General features: G+C 47.6%; 1 protein-coding gene across 1 annotated transcript; it reads left to right on the top strand.

The window, feature by feature from the left end:
- Positions 1 to 1431: 1431 nt before the first annotated feature.
- Positions 1432 to 17005, top strand: LOC147710384 (uncharacterized). The gene is made up of 2 exons (XM_086919350.1): positions 1432 to 2755; positions 16701 to 17005. Exons 1-2 carry the CDS (start codon positions 1432 to 1434, stop codon positions 17003 to 17005), a joined length of 1629 nt encoding a protein of 542 aa, XP_086775476.1.
- Positions 17006 to 20901: the final 3896 nt, after the last annotated feature.

The raw sequence follows: 20901 nt of genomic DNA on the forward strand, positions 1-20901 counted from the left end.
CGTTCCAGTGGATGGATTGAGCTGATTTTTGGTGAGATGTTAGGGAATCGCTGGAACTAGTGTCCAGCCAAGTTTGAAGCGGATCGGAGCAGTGGAAGTGCTTTAAAGAGCAATTTTTGTGCGGAGTAGCGAATTGTCATGTTATTCAATGGGAGTTTTTGGTGCGCATGGAGAAGGTGAATTTGGGATGTTCCAGTTGCGCTAGAGGGACGGGGCTTGGGTGAGCTGTAGGGAGAGTGGATCGGCAGGTGTGCCGAATTTTTGGGATTTGTTGGCCGAAGGGAAGGGTGTGCTTGGGCAAAGTCGATTTGGTGAAAACGGTGCGTTATTTACATGAAAGTTGAAAAAACACTAATAAAAGCAAAGCTAAAAAGCCACCTCATTACAAACAGAATGGCTTTAACTTAAATGAGGGCGAGATCTATTGCATTTTCAATGCTTGTTTACTTTGGTTCCATCAAGAAGGCATTCAGATGTGTCACACATTTGCCATAAATTCTGAATGTTAGCACTCTAGTTGCACATTAGATCACTGTAGTAAAGCTACTGCTCACCAGGGACGTCTGCTGCTGGTATTCAAAGTGCATGTTTCAGTCTGCATGTCAGAATTTTTTTAATGAAATAGAAGAGGATTTGAGAAGTCACTCAAAATGATCCCTAATTTTTCTTTCTGAAGCACTAATCATACTTTCTATGGCAAAATTAACCCCCTCATGTTGTTCCTTTTTAAATTGAGTGTTTTCAGATTCTATGTCAGGACGGAGGCGAGGATTATGCAGTCCTTTCTTCTCTTTATTATAATCAGCACTTCAAAGAAAAACCAATCAAAACATTTTTCTTGAACCACAACTCCCATGAGCACATGGGAAAACAGTGTCCATAGCAACCAGCAACCAATGATGGCTCCGTCCGCCGTATAACTAGCCATGACGTCCTCTTCTATTCCTCTTTCTTCTCTGCTCGTCAGATAAGTCAAACCTTTTATCTTCCTGACGTTTGGTGTCTTGTGTAGATTAAATTGTTTTGCTTGTGCAATAGCGCTTGCTTTGCGGTGCGCTTGATTTGCTTTAGCCCCTCGGCAGTTCGACGTGCGTCAGGCGCTGCTTGCGCCGTCTCTGCCGTTTCCCTCATCGCGGGCTCTGTGGAGAGCGTCTTCGCTTCCCCTTAGATCCGTTGGGCGCCGCTGTTCGGGTTAAGGCTGCGATTGCGGCGCTTGCCCCTCGGATCGGTGCGCTGAGGCAGGTTTTTCACCTGACTCACCAACCCTCGCCTGACACCGGGACGGTGTATCTGCGCGCCCTCGTGTGCGTCGCCCTCTAGTGGCGGTTGTCAGTCACCGCACCCTTAGTTGACAGCGGTACTGTCTGAGCACCGGCGAGGGGGCTACCTTCTGTAATTGAGTAAAGGTGCTAGTGCTCTCACCCTCACACGATGCAGACTGCTGATCAGTCGGCTCCCCTCACTCAGGGGACGGAGGAACCTGGCTGTTCCCAACCACTGCCGCCGGCGGTTGGCCGCGCGTTGTCACAGGCGCTGGATTCGGTGCTGGCTCCTTTGCGGGAGAGTGTGGAGGCCCTCACTCAGAGTATCCCCGGGGTGTTCAGTGGCGCAGTGCCTGCGAACCGCGGAACTAAAGGCGTGCAGGGGGGAGGAAAAAAGTCGGCGAAGCGTCACGCGGGGCACTTGGAGGAGTTCGACCGCCTGAGGGAATCCTTCCATAAAAGTGCGCGGACGCTTAAAAATCTACCCTGCCGGGAGGGATTCTTCCCCGGAGATGATGGCGACGAGGTCGCCCCGAATTCAGACCTAGATGATGGTTTCCCCTTGGAGGGAGAGGGTGTAACCGAGGACGAGACCTCCTCGGACGATGAGGATGAGGGCTCAGGACGCCCTTGGCGTCCTGCGTCGCACTCCTCTGGGTCCCTGGCAGGGGAGGACAAAGTCTCGGACATGTTCGACCCGGCGAGGATCTATCATCCGCGCTCGTCGGAATGGACCCCGGATCCCAAGGTGGCGGCGTACGTAGCCAGTAAAGTGCGCCAGCCCCTGGAAAAAGAGGTTAGGACCCGCATGCGGGGTGAATGCCCTCGACCTAAACTGGAGGGCAGAGTGGCAGCCACTCCTGATATTGACGAGAAGCTGTACGCGTTCTTCGCCAAATTTATGAAAGACCCCAGGAAGGGTATCGATCGCTCCTGGCGCAGCTGCCAGGATAAGCTCCTGGACGCCGTGGGCCCCGTCACCCAGATCATCCAGTTGGCCGAGAGGGCCAAGGAGTCGGGGTCTCCGATGTCCACGGAGGTTGTGGCAGGTTGGGCTCAGCGGGCCCTATGCTTCCTGGGGAACGCAAACTGTGCGTTGGCGGCAGAACGGAGGAGATCCCTCCTCATTAAAATAGATCCGAAGCTAGGAGATCTAGCCACGTCAGAGGCAGGCCCTGTTGCACAAGGCAGGCTTTTTGGTGAGCCGTTTATTAGGGAACTCAACAAGTTCGTAACAACTTTCTCTGCACTCGACAGAGCACAAACGTCCATAAAAAAGATTTTTCCAGGACGGGTTTTTGCTGGGGCCGGACGAGGACGGGGTCGCTCCTCCGGCCGTCAGCCCCAGCAAGGCCCTAACAACAAGGCCCAGCAGCGCCGTAATAATGGCTGGACTGATGGACGCCAGGGGAACTTCTACCCTAGCAGAGGCGCCGGCCGAGGGCGCGGCAGAGGTTACCACGGTGGTGCAAACGCACCAGGAGGCCCCTCCGGTGAGTGTTACCCTTTTTTCCCCAGTCGTTCTGGGAGGGAGGCTTCGGGATCATCTCCACAATTGGAGCAAGATCTCCTCGGACCCGTGGGTACTTCAGACAGTCAAGGGGTTCAGGATAGAGTTTTACGGCACTCCCCTACAGAGGGTTCGCCCTCGTCCCTTGGTTTTTTCCTCAGAGGACAGACTTCTTGTCGACACAGAAATTGCAGATCTCCTCAAAAAAGGCGCGATTCGCAGAACGCGCCTGCACCCTTCGGGCTTCCTCAGCAATATTTTCCTGGTCCAGAAAAAGGACAAAGGCTTTCGCCCAGTTATCAACTTGCGAGAATTCAACGAGTGGTTGGTCTACCGCCATTTCAAGATGGAGGGCATCCATCTTCTCCGAGACATTCTCCTTCAAGGGGATTGGATGGTCCGTCTGGACCTGAAAGACGCGTATCTCACGGTACCGATCTTTCCCCCTCACAGGCGCTTCCTTCAGTTCATGTGGAACGAGAACGTTTTACGAATTTCAAGCCCTTCCGTTCGGCCTCTCGTCGGCCCCATGGTGCTTTACGAAGCTCCTTCGGCCGGTGGTGGAAACACTACGCGAGAGGGGGGTTCGGATGATCATATACCTCGACGACATCCTGATCATGGATCAATCGTCGGATCGTCTGCGGTCACACTTGACCATGACTATTGCCCTGCTCCAGGACCTGGGTTTTGTGGTGAATGCCCCGAAATCGGATCTCCTCCCGATGAGACAAATCTCTTTTCTGGGCTTCCTCATAGATTCCGAGGCGGCGAGTCTCAGTCTCCCGCAGCAGAAGGTGAACAAGATCCGCAAGGAACTTTCACAGACCCTGAGGAAGGACAGGATCTCCCTTCGACATCTGGCCCGTGTTGTGGGCCTGCTCTCCTCCTCGATCCAAGCGATCTTTCCGGGCCCACTACACTACAGGGCTCTTCAACGCCTGAAGGCACAACACCTCCGGAAAGGCCTGACTTATTCCGAACTCATCTCCCTCACGGAGGAAACGAGGACGGAACTGCGATGGTGGATAGAACACATGAGTGCGTGGAACGGGAGAGCGATCTTCGGATCCAGCCCGGACCTGATCATAGAATCGGACGCCAGCAGGGAGGGCTGGGGAGCCCGTTGCGGAGAGATCACGATGGGAGGCCGTTGGTCGGAAGACGAACTCCGTCTCCACATCAACTGCCTGGAGCTTCTGGCGGGCTCCTTTGCGATCAAGTCCCTGACGCAGAACAAAGTATCGTGCTGTATTCTACTACGCATGGACAACATGTCAGCGGTTCAGTATATCAATCGCCTGGGTGGACCTCGGTCCAAGGCCTTAGCGAACATGGCGAAGGACTTCTGGCACTATTGCCTGGAGAAACAGATTTCTGTCTCGGCGGAATATCTCCCAGGCACGCAGAACTCGATAGCGGACTGGCACTCCAGAAACTTCCTGGACTTCAGCGATTGGAGGCTGCACTCAGCGGTCTTTCAGGCCCTGCAGGGAGCGTGGGGTCCGTTCACGCTGGACCTGTTTGCCTCCAGGCTCAACCGTCAACTTCAGAGGTTCGTGAGCTGGAGGCCGGACCCGGAGGCGGTCGCGGTCGATGCCTTTTTACAGGACTGGGCGACGGAACAGGCGTACGCCTTCTCTCCTTTTCTCATGATTCCTCGAGTAGCGGCTCAAGTTCGCCGCCAGCGAGCTTCCCTGGTTCTAGTGACCCCCTTTTGGCGGGCTCAGGCATGGTTTCCCTCACTGCTGGAGCTGTCTTGGGACCGTCCAATTCAACTGCCCTCGTTTCCGTCGCTACTTTCGGGACCTCTGGGAGAAGGGCACCCGCTGGTGCTTCAAGGGACCCTGGTCCTCATGGCATGGAGGATTTCCGGGGTCGGTGGCAGGACGACCGCCTTTCGGCGGGAGCAGCAGAGCTCATCAGCAAGGCCTGGGCCCCTGGTACGATCAAAAGGTACCGATCGGCTTGGCAGCGGTGGCGTCGTTGGTGTCTGGGAAGACACGCCGATCCGGTGGGGGCCGACATTACCCTCGTTCTGAATTTCCTGGCTGAACTGTCCGACTCGGGTTTGGCGTATCGGTCCATTAATTCTTTCCGGTCCGCCATTTCGGCAGGACATGTTCACGTCGATGGACGCCCGGCGGGAGAACACCCTTGGGTTTGCAAACTTATGAAAGGCGCCAGGCTTTCGGCTCCTCCCGAGCCCAGGTACTCCAATCTCTGGGATGTCAATATCATTCTCAGGTTCCTTACCTCTTGGCGTGATAATAGCTACCTGTCTAGGAAAGAACTGTCAGCGAAGCTGGCTATGTTGCTGTGTCTGATTTCGTGTAAACGAGCGGGCGCTAGACGTCTCGGCACGCGTATTTACTCCGGAAGGGGTAACGTTCACAGTGGCTAGGCGTACAAAGACTAGCATCAGGTCGGTATCGTACCCATCTTTCTCAGATCACCCTAAATTGTGTGTGGTGCGTTGCCTCAAGGCGTATGAAGACATGACCGAGGATTGTCGCCCACCGGGAGAGCGTCAACTCCTCATTGCTCTGAGGAAACCTTTTAAAGCGGTTTCATCCCCGTCTATTGCCCGATGGGTCCGTTGGCTTATGGCCGAGGCGGGCATAGACGTGACCACGTTCGGAGCTCACTCTGTTAGAGGTGCCATGGCTTCTAAAGCCATTCAGGTAGGTGGTAGGTTGGAGGACATTATGGCGGCAGCAGACTGGTCCTCGGAATCTACCTTCAAAAAGTTTTACTTCAAGCCTATCTTTGGCGCAGCAGAGCTTGTTGTGGATAAGCTTTGAAACTGCATAATCCTCGCCTCCGTCCTGACATAGAATGCGAAATTTCCTAGCTAACGTAACGGAAAGTTTCAATTCTATTAAGGACTAGGAGGCGAGGATTATCCCACCCGAGCCGGGGCGGCCTCGTCCCCCCCGTGTACCTTCGTATTTCAGTAAGTACTACTTTTTGAAGTATATTGCAACCGTGTTATACTATGCATTGTGAAGATCACTGTTTTTGACCATGTCAGTTAACTGATTTGCTAACTATATTGTTTATGCATGGGTCATGCTTCGTAGTTTTTCTACATGCTATGTATTGATGTGCCTCGCTTCTGGTCAGAAGGACTGGATAACGTTTTCCTTATTTACTTTAGGACACGACCAGAAAGAATAAGGTGTGTTACGAAACTGTCTGCCTCACAGAGAAGACGAGGAATAGAAGAGGACGTCATGGCTAGTTATACGGCGGACGGAGCCATCATTGGTTGCTGGTTGCTATGGACACTGTTTTCCCATGTGCTCATGGGAGTTGTGGTTCAAGAAAAATGTTTTGATTGGTTTTTCTTTGAAGTGCTGATTATAATAAAGAGAAGAAAGGACTGCATAATCCTCGCCTCCTAGTCCTTAATAGAATTGAAACTTTCCGTTACGTTAGCTAGGAAATTTCGCACTTACCACTTCATTCCAATCAAGATGGCTTCTGGTGTGCCATACTTTTTTCATAAGTAAGACTGTTAGCGCTCTAGTTGTTCTTTAGAACACTCTGGGACATTCTGTCATTGGGCTATACTTGGGGTACATCTGGGTGATATTTGGGCTACATTTAGGCTCTTTTGTCTCTGGTGGCCATCTTGCGAGACTATGTCAGAATTTTTTAATGAAATTGAAGAGGGTTTGAGAAGTCACTCAAAATGTGCCCTAATTTTTCTTTCTGCAGCACTAATCATAATTCATATGGCAAAATATACCCCCTCATTTTGTTCCTTTTTAAATTAAATGTTTTAAGAGTTACCACTTTATTCCAATCAAGATGGCTTCAGGTGTGCCATACCTTTGTAATAAGTAGGACTGTTAGCGCTCTAGTTGTTCTTTAGAACACTCTGGGACATTCTGTCATTGGGCTATACTTGGGCTACATCTGGGTGATATTTGGGCTACATTTGGGCTCTTTTGTCTCTGGTGGCCATTTTGGGAGACTGCATGTCAGAATTTTTTAATGAAATAGAAGAGGATTTGAAAAGTCACTCAAAATGTGCCCTAATTTTTCTTTCTGCAGCACTAATAATACCTTCTATTGCATAATATACCCCCTCATTTTGTTCCTTTTTAAATTAAATGTCTTAAGAGTTACCACTTTATTCCCATCACGATGGCTCCAGGTGTGCTATACCTTTGTAATAAGTAGGACTGTTAGCGCTCTAGTTGTTCTTTAGAACTCTCTGGGACATTCTGTCATTGGGCTATACTTGGGCTACATCTGGGTGATATTTGGGCTACATTTGGGCTCTTTTGTCTCTGGTGGCCATTTTGGGAGACTGCATGTCAGAATGTTTTAATGAAATAGAAAAGGATTTGAGAAGTCACTCAAAATGTGCCCTAATTTTTCATTCTGCAGCACTAATCATACTTTCTATGGCAAAATATACCCCTTCATGTTGTTTCTTTTTAAATTAAATGTTTTAAGAGTTACCACTTTATTCCAATCAAGATGGCTTCAGGTGTGCCATACCTTTGTAATAAGTAGGACTGTTAGCGCCCCAGTTGTTCTTTAGAACACTCTAGGAGGCTGCAGTAGAACACAAAGGAATCAACTGACAGTCTCTGTCCTTGTTGGATGTACATGTTTTACTGAGAATGTCAGACTTCATTTTCACATGACTGAGAAAGATAATGTGAATTTACAGAAAATATGCTTTCAGTTTAGCTTATAGATCCCCTTCCAAACCACTGTGGGAAAATCATGAGATATTAGTTTTCTTTCAAACAATATTCATGATATCACAGCAGAAGGTTTTTTCACATGGTAAAATCACCTTAGAACCCACCACAATTCCTAAAACGAGTATGGTACCATCAACAAATGATTTATAATGTAACTAAAGTCCTAAAACCCTCTATTAACTACAATGCTTTTTAATGAGGTGCTATCATGTATATTGGTCCCAAGATGGCTGCCAACACTTCTTGGATGAAGTGCTGACAGCCAATCAGATCAGATGTGTGGTTAGGCTCCGCCCAGATATATATATTTTTTTGAACCTAAATTACTCAAAATCCACTGGAGCACATATATTGAGACCTAGCAAAGGCACATCAGGCTAACAGTCCCTACAATTTTGCCAAGTTTTGTGCAAATCCATTCAGCCGTTCGAGCTAAAAGTGAGGCCAACCGCCCTATGGAAATTAACATGGGAAAATGCGTTTTGGGACCCCCCTTTTTTCTCGGCCCCCCCTTGATGAAACCCCCCCAAATTGTCAGGGGCTGCTCAGAAACAAAATGTTCAATTTTCCTGAAAATTTCAGCCAATTCCGTCCACAAACGCCAAAGTTATTAGACATAGAATTTTCAAAAATCCCATAGAGAAAAAATCCTAACTATATATACCTACTGGCGACCGCCAGTAGGTAATATATATATATATATATATATATACATATTATTAACAAAACATATACAATATTTTTACCGTAGGATAGCGAGAGGGTTAAATTTAATATAACCACTCCAGTGAGTGCAACAGTAGGGAAAACATTGGATAGCGTAGAGGTAAAAATTACTATTCCAACTCCAAAGAGCGCAACAGTAGGGAAAACGCTGGATAGCGTAGGGGTAAAAATTACTATTCCCACTCCAAAGAGTGCAACAGTAGGGAAAGCGTTGGATAGCGTAGGGGTAAAAATTACTATTCCCTCTCCAGTGAGTGCAACAGTAGGGACGTTAGATACCGTAGGCGTAAAAATCACTATTCCCACTCCAATGAGTGCAACAGTAGGGAAAGCGTTGGATAGCGTAGGGGTTAAAATTACTATTCCAACTCCGGAGAGTGCAACAGTATGGAAAGCGTTGGATAGTGTAGGGGTAAAAATTACTATTCCCACTACAGAGAGATCAACAGTAGGGAAAGCGTTGGATAGTGGGAGGGTAAAAATTCCTATTCCTACTCCAGAGAGTGCAACAGTAGGGAAAACGATGGATAGCGTAGGGGTAAAAATTACTATTCCCACTCCAGTGAGTACAACAGTAGGGAAAGTGTTGTGATAGCATAGGGGTAAAAATTACTATTCCAACTCCAGAGAGTGCAACAGTAGGGAAAGCGTTAGATAGTGGGAGGGTAAAAATTACTATTCGCACTCCAGAGAGCGCAACAGTAGGAAAAGCGTTGGATAGTGGGAGGTTAAAAATTACTATTCCCACTCCAGAGAGTGTAACAGCAGGGAAAGCGTTGTATAGCGTAGGGGTAAAAATTATTATTCCCACTCCACAGAGTGCAACAGTAGGGAAAACGTTGGATAGCGTAGGGGGTCAAAATTACTATTCCCACTCCAGTGAGTGCAACAGTAGGGAAAGCGTTGGATAGCGTAGGGGTAGAAATTACTATTCCAACTCCAGAGAGTGCAACAGTAGGGAAAGCGTTGGATAGTGGGAGGGTAAAAATAACTATTCACACTCCAAAGAGCGCAACAGTAAGGAAACCGTTGGATAGCGTAGGGGTAACAATTACTATTCCCACTCCAGAGAGCGCAACAGTATGGAAAGCGTTGGATAGTGTAGGGGTAAAAATTACTATTCCCACTCCAGAGAGTGCAACAGTAGGAAAAGCGTCGGATAGTGTGAGGGTAAAAATTACTATTCCCACTCCAGACAGTGCAACAGTAGGGAAAGCGTTGGATAGCGTAGGGGTAAAAATTACTATTCCCACTCCAGTGAGTGCAACAGTAGGGAAAGCGTTGGATAGCATAGGGGTAAAAATTACTATTCCCACTCCAGTGAGTGCAACAGTAGGGAAAACGTTGGATAGCGTAGGGGTAAAAATTACTATTCCCACTCCAGAGAGTGCAACAGTAGGGAAAACATTGGATAGCGTAGGGGTAAAAATAACTATTCCCACTCCAGTGAGTGCAACATTAGGGAAAACGTTGGATAGCCTAGGGGTAAAAATTACTATTCCTATGCCAGGGAGTGCAACAGTAGGGAAAGCGTTGGATAGTGGGAGGGTAAGAATTACTATTCCCACTCCAGAGAGTTCAACAGTAGGGAAAGCGTTGGATAGTGGGAGGGTAAAAATTACTATTCCCACTCCAGAGAGTGCAACAGTAGGGAAAGCGTTGGATAGTGGGAGGGTAAAAATTACTATTCCCACTCCAGAGAGTGCAACAGTAGGGAAAGCGTTGGATAGCATAGAAATTAAAATTACTATTCCCACTCCAGTGAGTGCAACAGTATTGAAAGCGTTGGATAGCGTAGGGGTAAAAATTACTATTCCCACTCCAGAGAGTGCAACAGTAGAGAAAGCGTTGGATAGCGTAGGAGTAAAAATTACTATTCCCACTCCAGAGAGTGCAACAGTAGGGTAAGCGTTGGATAGTGTAGGGGAAAAAATTACTATTCCCACTCCAGTGAGTGCAACAGTAGGGAAAGTAAATACGTCATATACATTTAAAAATGAATGTAATATTAACACCAATAACAAATTAATTGAAATCAATTCCCAATTTAAGATATTATAATAATTATTCAATTTAAAACAATAAAATTAATTTAATTACTAAAAAATAATTACCTATTAATACAAAATATTTACAAATAACAAAACATTATTAACACATTTAAAAATAATTAACAATTAATTCAAATTAAAAACCAATTTATATATAAATAAATTTAATTAAATACAATTAAATGACTTCCCACCCAATTCCCCTATAAACCCACAACCCACTACAAAAATTAAATACATAAAATTAACATAATTATCAATTAATCAATTAATATAAATTAATTACCAATTAAAATTAAATAATTACCAATTACAAATTAAATTACAATTAAATCTGAATAAATACCAATACAAAAAAAAATCTAATTATTTATAATTAAATTATTTCCCACCCTATTCCCCTATAAACCCACAACCCACTCCAGAAAATAAATGAATAAAATTAACATAATTATCAATTAATAAAAATTAACTGCCAAGTATATTTTAATTAATTTCCCATCAATAATTAATTAACAATTAATTGTACATAAATACCAATAATTTAAAATATTTAATTATTTATAATTAAATTACTTCCCACCCTATTCCCCTATAAACCGACAACCTGCTCCTGAAAATAAATAAATAAAATTCACATAATTATCAATTACTCAATTAATAAAAATGAATTACCAATTATATTGACTAAGAGCGAGCGTTCTTCGAACTCACTCCTGAGGCGAAAAGCCGGGAGTGAGCATTTCACTTTTTAAAACTTGCATATTCTGATTTTAGACAAAGCTAATTTCCCAGGCCATTACCTACCGCCACGCAGACCCGCCCAGCCGATTCAGGGCTGACGCGGTCGACTGCTGCCAGGGCAACGCCGCCTTCCTCGAACAGTGGACACGCCCACCCGCGCTGACCACGCCCTTTTCCACGTCACTTTTCTGCACGATAAATCATGTGCAGTAACCGGAAGCGCAGCGGACGAGCGCAGCGGCCGCGACGAATAAGGCAAGCTCGTCTGCGCTCGTCCGCGCCGAGGACGGGCTAAGGGCTACCCCCCCTGCCGCTCTGGTCCTACGACCAGCTACTAATACGGTGAGACTCACCTATACCTCTGCCGATTTACTTAACCTCAGGCATGCTGCAGATTTACCTCATGCTCTACCACATTTCGGGTATACCAATCCAATCCTAGGCCCACACCAATGTCTTACTTGCATAAAGGAAACTCCTAAACCCTCTAAAATTGTCCCACAACTGGTTCAAGCAGCGCTAATAAATGCCAGATCACTCCCCAAACACAAGCTAGAAATTGCCAACTTGATTGACACGTATAAACTGGATCTCCTATTCATCACAGAGACATGGGGGGATGAAGCCTCCGGCCCAGACTTCAGAGCTGCCACCCCAATCAACTACAATGTATTCAGACTGGACAGGCCTAAAAAAAAGGGTGGAGGCATAGCAATAATTTATAAAGACCAGTTTAAACTTACAACAACACAATCTAATTGTCCTGAGTATGAGGCTTTCCTCTTCACATTAGGCCTCTCGGCCAAAACATCGTTTAAGGGCATGCTAATTTATCGCCCTCCTGGGTCAAGATCTAAGTTTTTAGCCAACTTAGACAATATGATTGAAGCAGCTGCAGGCTCCCCATACTTCACCATACTAGGTGATTTTAATTTTCACCTAGAAGCCTTCAACGACCATGATATAACGCAGTTAACTACAGACTTAGCAGCTGCCGGCTTGCTGCAATTGATAAAATCACCCACGCACCAAGCAGGCCACACACTAGATGGTCTATTTACCAACAATCCCCATATAGCCGTTACCCAAGTAATCCCCCTGATCTGGACAGACCACGCAGCGATCTGTTTCTCTGTTGAAATCAACCCCACCAAACCTCCTCTTACATCCTCCTCTCAATTTTCCTACAGAGACTGGAAACATATTAATCTAGCTCATTTAACAGAGATGATGCAAGAAAGTCATATCCCCAACGAACAGGACCCCACTCTAGCGTCTTCTAATTACTTGACGAATTTAAACACGGCTTGCAACAAACTAGCCCCGATCAAAACCTCCCACTGCAACAGGAAAATACCATCAGCTCAGTGGTTTACGGAGCCCCTTCGGATTCAGAGACAGTATTGCAGGAACCTTGAAAGGCAGTGGCGCCGCCATTACAGCCCTGCAGACAAAACGACCTATAAAAACGCCCTTTCCATCTACAAAAGACTTATAATTTCTGAAAAAAGTCGCTATTATACTTCACAAATTAACCAGGCGAAAAACTCGGTAGGAGAACTATTTCAGGTGGTTACAAATTTGTCCAATCCCCCCGCCCCGCGCCTAGAAGGCTCACAGTCTCTATCGGACGCTCTGGCCAGCTTTTTTGAGAATAAGGTTAGCTCCATTTTCCTTACCTTCTCTCATTTCTCCTCTCCCCCCTCCCCTGCGGCACTTCCCATCAGTAATTCTCCCATCTTTTCATCTTTCGACACCACCAACCAGGAACATATTCAACACCTTGTAGCCAGCACCAAATCTGGATCCCCCCTTGACCCATGTCCCCCAGCTATTTTGAATCTCATCCCAGAAGCTGTCTCTCCCGCGTTGTCCACTATCTGCAACGCCATGTTTTTAACAGGCATTTATCCATCGGTTTGGAAGGAGGCTATTATTAAGCCACTTCTAAAAAAGCCAACTTTGGACCCTCTTCTCCCCGCCAGTTATAGACCTATTGCCTGTCTCCCCTTCCCTGCCAAGATTTTTGAAAAAATAATGAACATCCAACTTTCGAAATTCATTAATGACAACGACCTACTCGATGACACCCAGTTTGGCTTCAGACAGGGGCACGTTACGGAGACAGCACTGCTTGAAGCCGCAGATGAAATTAGAGCATCGATGGACAAGGGAGGAGCGGCGGTCCTAATACTTCTGGACCTTTCCGCTGCATTTGACACGGTCGATCATGTCACTCTGATCGACCGTGTCTCGGCTTTAGGAATAAGAGGCAAGGCCAAAGATCTTATTGCTTCATTCCTGGCCAACCGCCCTCAGACAGTCAAGATGGGTAATTTCACCTCCCAGACCTTCTCCCTCCCCTGCGGAGTTCCACAGGGCTCCTCGCTAAGTCCGACGCTTTTTAATATCTATGTATCGGACTTAGCGAGGGTGATAAAATCACATGGAATTGCTCTCACAACGTACGCCGACGATACCCAATTAGTATTATCTGTGCACAACAATGGAACATCTGTCGCAGCCAATTTCCAAGAGGGAATGAAGGCGATAAGCTCCTGGATGTCATCAAACTGCCTCAAACTAAACTCTGATAAAACGGAGGTGATGACATTCGGGAACTTGCAGCCGGCATGGTCCCCACAGTGGTGGCCATCTCAGTTGGGTCCCCCCACCAACCGGTAGTCAAGGTCCGCAATTTGGGAGTCACATTCGACAACAAGTTGACTTTCCTCCATCACGCCAACGCTGTGGTATCATCTGCCTTCTATACCCTAAAAAGAATAAAAGAACTACTTCCTTACCGCAGTCTGCGGGCAAAACATTGATCAGCACCTTAGTGTTCTCAAGAACCGATTATTGTAACTCCCTTCTTCTGAACGCTCAGGAAAAGGTACTCAATAAACTCCAGACGGTGCAAAACGCCGCGGCCAGAATCCTATTATCCATCCCCAAATTCACCCCTACTTCCCCATACATCAAAGAGCTACATTGGCTCCCTATCAGGAGCCGAATTAAATTTAAGGCTCTTTGTATAGCCTATAAAACTTTGAACAATTCCGGACCACAGTTCCTAAAAAAAGCCCTCTGTCCAGTGGAACAACTTAGGACCTTACGATCGTCCTCAGCCTACTTGCTGAAAGTCCCACGGACAAGAAAGGCCAACTGGGGAGATAGATGCTTTACCATCGCAACTGCCAAACTGTGGAATACACTACCACTCCACATTAAAACTGCCCCTACGCTACTAAAATTCAGAAAGAGCCTCAAAACATGGTTGTTTTCTTCCTAATTCCCCCTCATCGCAAGAAGTGAGTTCTGTAACGATAGCGCCGAGACACCCGTACGGGTATTTGCGCGCTTTAAAAATTGCATAAAATAAAATAACATAAATAAATTAATTGCCAATTGATAATTAATTAACAATTAATTTTACATAAATACAAATAAATTAAAATATTTAAATAATTATAATTAAATTACTTCCCACCCTATTACCCTATAAACCCATAACCCGCTCCAGAATTATATTACGCAAAAATTAAATACCATAAATTGACTTAGTTACTTACCTAAAATTCGATATTTTTGTTCTCTATATTCTGTCCCTCGAAATTTTTGTTGTCTATATTCTGTCCCTCGATATTTCTGTTGTCTATATTCTGTCCATCCGATATTCTGTCCATTCTATATTTTTGATTCGATATTATTGTCCTTCTATTCGATATTTTTGTAGTCTATAGTTTGTCTTATCGATATTCTGTCTACTCAATATTTTCAACTCGATATTAAACTACCTCCATATTTTTGTTGTCGATATTATGTCTGTATACCGTGAAAACTATCTAATCAGGTGGGAACCATTGGCAAAGTATTTAAACAGGCCAAGAAGGCCTCAGAATTAAGCATGGGCGAATTTTGCGAATCTCGCGTTCGCGAATTTTGCGGATTTGCGAACTCGCAATCCGCAAAATCCGCGAATTCTCGCGAATTTGCGGATTTTTTTTTGTGTGTTCGCGCGGGCTTCTGCCAGTTCGCGAGGGTTTTGTACAATTTTGCAAACGCGAACTTACCTGTCGGGTCGCAAGTTTTGCGAACTTGTTGTTTCTACGTGTCCAGCCTGTTTGGGACACTCTTCTTCATCACTGCCACTCTCTGTCACCACTGCCACTCTCTGACTACTCATGCCACCCTCTGGCCCACCCATGCCACCCTCTGTTTCATCACAGCACCCTCTGGTTGTCCAGTGTACATTATTGTGGCAAAGCAAAGCACACCTTCCCTGCCTCAAGTGACCTGAATTAATTTGGGGCTGATTAATGTGTCACAGAATATTTTTTTAGCTGGCACCTGCTTCCTTAGTGCTTCCTGATTAGTGATCTTTTGCACTTGCTAAGTGCTTTCATTGTTGCAAAATTAGTTACAACACCTGCCCTGCCCCAACTGACAATAATGAATTAGGGGCTGATTAATGTGTCCCTGGATTTGAACTTCCAGCCTGGCTCCTGTTTGTCTGCCTTAGCTGTAATTCAGGACCTTTGTGTAACTATTCTGAGGGTCAGAGCAGGGTCACATAATAGTTGCAAGTAGGCAACTGAACTCTGGAGGGGCCCCTCAGGAAGCACTACAGGAAATGGCTACTAATGATGAGCTTGAACTTTTGAACCTGGTAAGTAGTTTCAGTTTTGCTAAGATCGTATTTCTGCAATTTAGCGCTTTTTCACGGGGCGCGAAGTTGAACTGGGAAGCCGCGAACTCACGCGAACAGTGCGAGCAAGCCATAAAATCCGCTGCTCGCGGATTTGCGGATTTTGCTGGAAATTCGCGAATCTCGCGGATTGCGAATTTACTGAAAATCCGCAAAATCCGCGAGCGTAACGGATTTTCCGCCCATGCTTACTCAGAATGCGTCACAATGGCAGCGCTCTACGTCATGGCGAGGAAGATGAGGCTACGAGCAGGGAAGAAGGAAGATACAGCAGCGCATTTTCAGAGTGTCGAGTACATTGTTGGGGAGACAGAGGAAGAGATCTATGAAAAGTATAGGTTAAATGCAGACATGATCTATGATCCAATAGCTGGATTAGATCCCCTACTGCAGGGTCAGACTCACAGCACACATGCCATCCCCACTCGTGTGCAGGTCCTATATTGACTGCACCTCCTAGAGTCAGGTACCTGTCAGGGTATAATAGCTGCAGCGGGAAGGGTTACCCAACATGCCCTATCGCTCTTTTTCAACGCATTCCTTCTTGCCATGTTGCAGAGGATACACCACCACATAAGGTTTCCTACAACACTTCAGGAATTACAGTAAACCAAATTTGATTTCTATCAGATAGCCCTATTTCCCCACGTAATTGGTTGCATTGATGAGATGCATGTAGCCCTATGTCCCCCTCAGTGAATGAGTACATTTACAGGATCAGGAAGTCATACCATTCACTAAATATACAAGTCATCTGCAATTCCAAACACATCATCACAGACATAGTGGCTCATTTCCCTGGCAGTATCCATGATTCCTACATCTTCCACAACAGTGGCATACACATTTGTTTCCTTGGGGATGAATTTGGCGAAGGATACCTGCTTGGTAAATATATGTAACATTGTTTTGTAGACTCTCTGGTCATAATGACACATAGCAGTGAGTAACCTGTTGCTATCTACCCTGTAGGTGACAGCACATATGGTGTGCGCTCCTACATACTGACGCCGTTCCTCAATCCAAGTACCCCAAGTGAGCAGCGAAACAATGCAGCTCACATTTCCACCCGCAATGTGATTGAGCGGACATTTGGCGTACTTAAAAGTAGGTTCCACTGCCTCCACAAAACTGGTTGGGAGTTGCAGTACAGGCCAGATACTTGCTCCAAAATTGTGGCCACTTGTGCCGTGTTGCACAGCATTGCAACTTCAAGAGGCATACCCCTGGAACTATCAGACAGCGAGCCTGAAGATGAAAATCAGCCAGGACAATGAACATTGTAACAGTCAAAATTAAATAATATGACATTGCCATGTAACTTGAATGTCAGCCCCGACAAATGGCACGATACTAGTTACCTCACCAAATTACAGTTTTACTTTCTACACCACACTCATTTCTGCGGCCAATCACTCCTTTGGGCCGTTCTGTGTGCTCTGTCACATTCCTTGTGGTGCCTTCTGATGCAGAGGTGCTCCTAGTACTGCACTTCCTGCATGTGGTTACTGGTGCCAAGAGACTACTTAGCCTTCAGGCCTCTTCACTCTCCCCTCCACCCAATACATTGTTGCCCCAACTGCAGCATTCTGTAATTGTTCCACAGCATTGGTGTCCTGTATGATTCCCCTGGCCACATCCCCACATTAATGGGCCATTTCCATCTGCATGCCCACAGCACGACGGGACAGCAGAGCTGTGGTTGTGCTCAGGCGTTTGATGGCCATAGTGTATCCATCAGAGCTCCCTATCAACTGATAGTGCCTTTTGAGTTGGGACACATGGTCTTCCTGCAACACCTTGCATAACTCATGGATGCCCCTTTGTCCTTCCACCACTGTTGTAGTGAGCTCTCTCATGCTGTCCCTAATTTCTGCCATGTTTGTAGCTAGGGAACCAAGTTGTGCCTGCATTAATCACATCTATTTGCATTGCAGACACTGCACCTTCAACATTCGGTTCTCCAGCTCACCAAAGACATTTTAACTGTCATCCTCAGAAGCTACCACTTGAGCCCTTGCCCTGTGCCTCCAGTTGTGGACATTGATACACCACAACAGTGATTGGAGTCTTGGTGTGGAGGTATGCCCAGCTTGTGATGCCTGAGGGTCAGGTTGGCTTTACTCTTCTGTTTCAATGACAGGTAATGGTGGCACTGTGGTCCTGCGTCTTGTGGGTGCAGGTACTGGGGTTGCTGGGGCCACTTAGGTCTCCTCTCCTGGCTGGGTCTGAGTCTCCAGGGTGTCATGGCCTTCGCCTTCATCAGACTCCTGTGCAGCAGCATCTGTGATGTGAAACAGTGCAAGTTCAGTTTTTTTGTTGGACATGCATGTCACATTCAATCAATCAATAAATCAGACATTTGTAGAGCGTGTTACTCACCCATGAGGGTCTCAAGGCGTTGGGAGAGGGGGGAACAGCTACTGATCAAACAACCAGGTATTGAGGAGTCCCCTGAAGGTCAGCAGGTCCTGGGACTGTTGTAGGTGGATGGGGAGGGTGTTCCATGTCTTGGTGGCGATGTGGGAGAAGGATTCGCTACTGGTGGTTGTTCGGTGGATGCGTGGGATGGTGGCGAGGGCGAGGGTGAGGTCAGCGGAGCGGAGTTGGCGGATAGGGGTGTAGAAGGTGAGTCGCTTGTTGAGGTATGCTGGACCGGCATCGTGGAGTGCTTTGTGAGCGTGGGTGAGGAGCTTGAAGGTGATCCTCTTGTTGACTGGAAGCCAGTGAAGGTCCTTCAGGTGGGCGATGATGTGGCGGGGGATGTTGAGGATGAGGCGTGCGGAGGTGTTTTGTATGCGTTGGAGTCTCTTCTGGAGTTTGGCTGTGGTTCCCGTGTAGAGGCTGTTGCCGTAGTCCAGCCTGCTGGTGACATGGGCCTGGATGACCGTCCTTCTGGTTTTGGTGGAGATCCATCTGTAGATCTTGCGAAGCATACCGAGGGTGTTGAAGCAGGAGTAGGAGATGGTGTTGACTTGTTGGCTCACTGACAGAGAGGAGTCCAGGATGAACCCCAGGTTGCGTGCATGGTCGGTGGGTGTCGGCGCAGTTCCCAGCGAGGCTGGCCACCAGGAGTCGTCCCAGGCCGAGGAGGTGGAGCCGAGGATGAAGACCTCCGTCTTGTCCGAGTTCAGTTTCAGGCGGCTGTTCTTCATCCATTCGTCGACGGCCTTCATCCCTGCGTGGAAGTTGGTTTTGGTGGTGGCGGTGTCTTTGGTGAGGGAGAGGATCAGCTGGATGTCCTCTGCGTAGGAGACTATGTGGAGCTTGTGCGATCAGATGATGTTGGCGAGCGGTGTCATGTAGACGTAGAAGAGGGTCGGGCTGAGGGAGGATCCTTGGGGTACGCCGCAGGTATGCCGCAGGTGATCTTGGTAGCTTCGGATCGGAGGGAGGCAGACTCTCTGGGCTCTGTTGTTGAGGAAGGAGGTGATCCAGTCCAGGGCTTTTCAGTACATCCCCGTGTTGTAGAGGTGTGTGTGCAGGGTGCGATGGCAGACGGTGCAGAAGGCGGTCGAGAGGTCCAGGAGGATGAGGGCAGCGGTTTGCCATTATCCAGCAGACCCTGCTGTTGTCGGTGATGGTGATGAGGGCAGTTTCAGTGCTGTGGTTGCTGCGGAATCTGGATTGGGATGAGTCCAGGGTGTTGTTCTCTTTGAGGAAATGGGTCAGTTGTCTGTTGATGATCTTCTTGATGACTTTCGCCGGGAACGGGAGCAGGGAGATGGACCGGAAGTTCTTGAGGTACTTTGGGTCTGCCTCGGGTTTCTTATGTAGGGCATTGATCTCTGCGTGATGCCAGCTTTCTGGGAAGGTGGCAGTCTCAAATGAGCTGTTGAAGATCTTACGGAGTTGGGGTGCGATGATGGAGCTCGCTTTGTTGAAGATGTGGTGGGGGCAGGGATCTGATGGTGAGCCAGAGTAGATGGTGTTCATGGTGTGAATGGTGCCTTCGTTGTTGATGTGGTTCAAGGAGATCAGGCGGCCGGTGTGACTGGGGGTGGTGAGTAATCTTGGGTGTCGGCGGCTGTCTGAGATGTCTGGGTGTTGAAGCAGTCGTGGATGTCTGCGGTCTTGCAGTGGAAGAAGGTAGCTAGAGAGTCGCAGAGATTTTGTGACGGCGGGATGTAGTTGGAGCTGGAGCTGGGGTTGGCGAGTTCCTTCACGATGTTGAAGAGCTCTTTGCTATTGGGTGCGTTGTTGTCAATGCGTTCCTTGAAGGAGGGCCTTTTGGCCGTTCGAATGAGCTGGTTGTGTCTGCGGCTGGCATTCTTGAGGGCTGCATGGTTGTCCGGAGTTTGCTTGTGGCGCCATTTCTTCTCTAGTCTCCGGCAGGTCTGTTGTGGACATTGCCTAAAGGTTGGCGGTGAACCAGATGGCTCTTCTGTCGGTGCGTCTGTTTGTTGGTTTCTTGATCGGGGTGAGAGTGTTGGCGCAGTCATCAATCCATTGCTTGAGGTTGCGGGCGGCTATGTCAGTGTCGGGGTGGCGGTTGGTGGGTCTCGGGCGAGGGTGGTGATTAGCAGGTCTTCGGTGACCTTGTTCCAGCTGCAGTGGGGGATTCTTTGCTGGTGGTTGTGTGCAGTGGTTTTCTTGAAGGAGAAATGGATGCAGCGGCGGTTGGTCCAGTGGAGTTCGTGGTGTGGCTGATGGAGACGTGGTTGCTGGCGGAGAAAATGGGGTCGAGCGTGTGTGGGTGGGTATCGTGACGAGCTGTTTGAATCCGAGATTGGCAAGGTTGTCCAGTAGTGTGGTGGAGTTGCTGTCATTGGTGTTCTCGAGGTGAAAGTTCAGGACTCCAAGGAGGATGTAGTCTGTGGAAGTCAGAGCGTGTGTACCGACGGTGTCTGTGATGGAGTCGATGAACTGTGGCCAGGGTCCGGGGGGTCTGTACATGAGTGTTCCTCTGAGGATGGTGCTTGGAGCGATGTGGATCTGGAAGTGCAGGTGTTTGGCAGTGCTGAGGGTGTCTTCGGTGTTGGTCGACATTCTGAGGGTATATCTGTGGACGCTGACGATTCCTCCACCCGGTCTGTTGGTGCGGTCCCTGCGGGTGATCTTGTAGCCCTCCGGGATGGCTATGGCAACGTCGGGTGCCGATGAGGAGTTCATCCAGGTCTCCGTCAGGAAAGCAACGTCCGTAGAGGATGAGTCGAGTAGGTCCCAGAGTTTG

This window comes from Lissotriton vulgaris, chromosome 5, assembly GCF_964263255.1.
Source record: "Lissotriton vulgaris chromosome 5, aLisVul1.2, whole genome shotgun sequence".
NCBI classification, from domain to species: Eukaryota; Metazoa; Chordata; class Amphibia; order Caudata; family Salamandridae; genus Lissotriton; species Lissotriton vulgaris.

Coding starts and splice junctions, on each gene's coding strand:
- LOC147710384 (XM_086919350.1), top strand. CDS start 1,432: ATGCAGACTGCTGATCAGTCGGCTCCCCTCACTCAGGGGACGGAGGAA. Junction 2,756..16,700: donor CGCACCAGGAGGCCCCTCCG/GTGAGTGTTACC, acceptor TCTACCCTGTAG/GTGACAGCACATATGGTGTG.